Source organism: Bubalus bubalis, chromosome 3 (genome assembly GCF_019923935.1).
Source record: "Bubalus bubalis isolate 160015118507 breed Murrah chromosome 3, NDDB_SH_1, whole genome shotgun sequence".
Classification (NCBI taxonomy): domain Eukaryota; kingdom Metazoa; phylum Chordata; class Mammalia; order Artiodactyla; family Bovidae; genus Bubalus; species Bubalus bubalis.
The window spans coordinates 54174100-54177656 of NC_059159.1; the positions used below are offsets into that span (position 1 = coordinate 54174100).

A 3557-nucleotide genomic window follows, 5' to 3' on the forward strand; every position below is an offset into this window, starting at 1 on the left:
AACTAAGTGCACACACACACACACACACACACACAAATATGATTACTGAAGCTTTACCAGCCACATTGCCATCATGAAGGGAAAGACAGCAAATTATAGAATTGCCAACTCAGGGCCCTAAAATGTTGGAGCTGCTGAATTAACCACCTCTGGAATTGCCAATCCTCTAATTTATATATATGTAATTTTATTTATTCATTTATTTTTGGTTGTACTGGGTCTTTGTTGCTACACAGGCTTTTCTCTAGTTGCTGTTTGCAGGGGCTTCTCTCTAGTTGTGGTATGCTGGCTTCTCATTGCGGTGGCTTCACTTGATGCAGAGCAGGGGCTCTAGGGTGCTCTGACTTTAGTACTTGAGGCACATGGGCTCAGTAGTTGTGGTTCCAGGGCTCTAGTGCACAGGTTCAGTAGTTGAGGTGAATAGGCTTAGTTGCTCCAAGGCATATAGGATCTTCCTGAACCAGGGATTGAACCCATGTCTCTTGCATTGGCAAGTGGATTCTTTACTACTGAATCACAGGGAAGCCCTCTAATCTTTTTAAATGAGATAATCTCCTCATTCTTTAAGCACTGATTTGGTTATGCTGCTGTTTGCCACCAAAAACATCTTTGTGGCTATATATTTCAAGTAGGACTATCATAGTTTTCCAAAGAGATCACACTTTCCAATCAGCTATATGTCATAGGCTGAGGGTCACATTTCAAGAGGGATGTTGTCATAGGAGAGTAAATACAGAGGAGATGGCCAAGATGGTGGAATCAGGAAACTTGTCACAATGGGAACAACTGAAGGAAAGTAGATGCTTCATCTAGAGAAGAGACAAGTTAGAGGGTGAGAAAAGTATCACCAGGTATTTAAAGGACTTTTGTGTGAAAGGGGAAAACACTGTTTTGAGGGACACTCAGATCAAATATGACACAGTCCATTTTCTCTGCCCTCATCTCCAAACGCCCACTGAGAATGGGGAGAAATGCATGAAAAGGTGCAGGGACGTAAAAGTGAAGAAATGGTGAACTCAGAGCTGCCATGATGGCTTGAAGAGCCTGCAACTTTTATTAAATATTTCCCAGATGAGGTGGTTATTGGGAGGGAATAGGGAAAAAAAGTTTTCATATTATCTTCCTAAATTTGGGTCAAGATTCTACATTGCCCAAGAGTTTTAAAGAGGAAACAAGAAGATGGAGCAAATAAATGTTATACAGAGAGAAATCAAATATAGATCTGAACTATACAGAGAAGGAATGGGGTACAAGAAAAAGTAGAAATACCTCTCTGGATAAGCTACTGTTCAAGGTGCTGAGCAAATTTCAAGGTGAATAAGGCATGGCCCACATTCAAGGAGCCCTCAATCTGGGGCAGGAAGTCAAAGAGAAAGGCAAAAACCCATGAGGTGGCAACCCTGGATTGAACCCCTACCTCATATCTGGACCACTGATAAACATGGCTCTGTCCTCTCTGGCCTTGGATCCCCAACTATACTACAGCATCCTCCTCTCAGCCATATCATCTATATGATGCAAAGAACAGGTTGGGAAGGCAGAGTAGTTTTTCAGATTACCCAAGGTGTATTTCAAAGAAAAGAAACAAACCCAAAGGGAATATACCCTTATGGGAAATATTTAGATGATATTACAAGTGATACCACTTCCAAAAACCACAGAGGGGATGAGGGAGCAGAACAAAGGTGAGTGTTCCAGATTTAAGATGAAAGAGTTGAATATTCATCACAGATATTCATCCATAGATATTATTGTTGGTATTCTTTAGTCTCTAATTTGTGTCCAGCTCTTTGTGGTGACCCCATGGACTGCAATCCGCCAGGCACCTCTGTCCATTAGATTTCCCAGGCAAGAATACTTAAGTGGGTTGCCATTTCCTTCCCCAGGGAATCTTCCAACCCAGGGATCGAACCTGTGTCTCCTGTTTGGCAGGTGGATTCTTCACCACTGCACCACCAGGGAAACCCCCATCCATAGATGAGAAACTCTAAGCTTTCCCTTGTGATTGGAAGAAGCCCTGGGTTTCAGAACCCACCCATATCTCCTGTCTTGAAACTTGGGGATCAGAGGAACCATCTCCTGACCATCTCCTCTCTTGTTGTTCATCACTGAGCAAGTCACTTCTGAGTTTTCTCATTTCTAAACTGTTTAATACAAGAATAACATATCCACTGTCAGTTTTCTGAGAATGAGACAAAAGTGTGAAAGTGCCTAACACAATACCAGACAGAACAACAGTTCCATAGAAATATTAATCTTCATAGATATATTAATCTCAACTGTCGCATTCCATGAAGACTTACCTTCACTTCTCATATGGGAAAACAAAGTTCAGAGAGAAGATCTGTCATTTAAAGTCAACCTATTATAAGTTCACTCCCTGCTGGAAATCACTAGGTGCTTGCCTAATCTCTTCATGGCTGCCTGCATCTCCTGGTTCCTCAGGGTGTAGATGATGGGATTGAGCATGGGGGTCAAGACAGTGTAGCTGATGGACACAGCCTTGTCCATGGGGAAAGAGGTGAAGGGCCGGGCGTAGATATAGATACAGGGAATGAAGATCATAGACACAACAATGATGTGGGTGGTGCAGGTGGAAGCTGCCTTCCTCCTCGCCTGCCCAGAGTGGGACCTCAGCATCATCAGGATGACAGTATAAGAGATCAGAAGGAGGAGGAACCAGATGAGGACCAGCATCCCACTGTTGGAGATCATAAGGAACTCCAGGAGGGAGGTGTCCGTGCAGGCAAGCCTCAGCATTTGTGGAACATCACAGTAGAAGTTATCTAAGATGTTGGGGCCACAAAAGGGCAATGGGAGCATCAGAACCAGCTGGACAATGGAGTGGACAAAGCCTCCTACCCAGGCAGCCACCACCAGCCCCACACACACTCGAGTGTTCATGATGGTGATGTAGTGGAGGGGCCGGGAGATGGCTATGTAGCGGTCATAGGCCATTACTGAGAGGAAGAAGACAGTCCCACCTCCCAAGAGGTGGAAGAAGAAGATCTGGGCCATGCAGCCCTGGTAGGAGATGGTCTTCTTCTCAGCAAGGAAGTCCACCAGCATCTTTGGAGCAGTGACTGAGGAGAAACAGAGGTCTATGATGGCCAGGTTTCTCAGCAGGAAATACATGGGTGTGTGGAGCCTGGAATCAGAGGTCACTGTGACCATGATGAGGAGGTTTCCCATGACAGTGGTTGTGTAGACAAACAGGAACACCAGAAACAGTAAAAACTGGAGCTCCTGATTCTGGGAGAACCCTAGGAAGACAAATTCTGATACCCACGTGAGGTTCTCTGAATCCATAATGTCTTCTCCATACTCCTAAAGGAAACAAGGCAGAGACATAGACACATCAAGTTGTTGTTTGCCCCTTTAGGGCTCAAGGGCTCAATTCAGTCGTCCAAGGAAATATGATGGACATCTTCATGTACAGATCACAATATCAAGTGCTAATTCAATGACTTGTCTCTTGAAAGTTTACTAGTTTGTGCTTGAATACACACACATGAGATATCTTAAAACCATCCAGAAACACACGCCACCTGCCTTTC

General features: G+C 44.2%; 1 protein-coding gene across 1 annotated transcript; it reads right to left on the reverse strand.

Annotated features, from left to right (window-relative positions):
* Positions 1-2373: 2373 nt before the first annotated feature.
* Positions 2374-3309, reverse strand: LOC102410592 (olfactory receptor 4D1-like). Its single transcript, XM_006076241.1, has one exon. The coding sequence runs from the start codon at positions 3307-3309 to the stop codon at positions 2374-2376; it is 936 nt and encodes a 311-aa protein (XP_006076303.1).
* Positions 3310-3557: the final 248 nt, after the last annotated feature.

Bases quoted from the DNA above. Each gene is read 5' to 3' on its own strand.
- LOC102410592 (XM_006076241.1), bottom strand. From the start codon at position 3,309: ATGGATTCAGAGAACCTCACGTGGGTATCAGAATTTGTCTTCCTAGGG.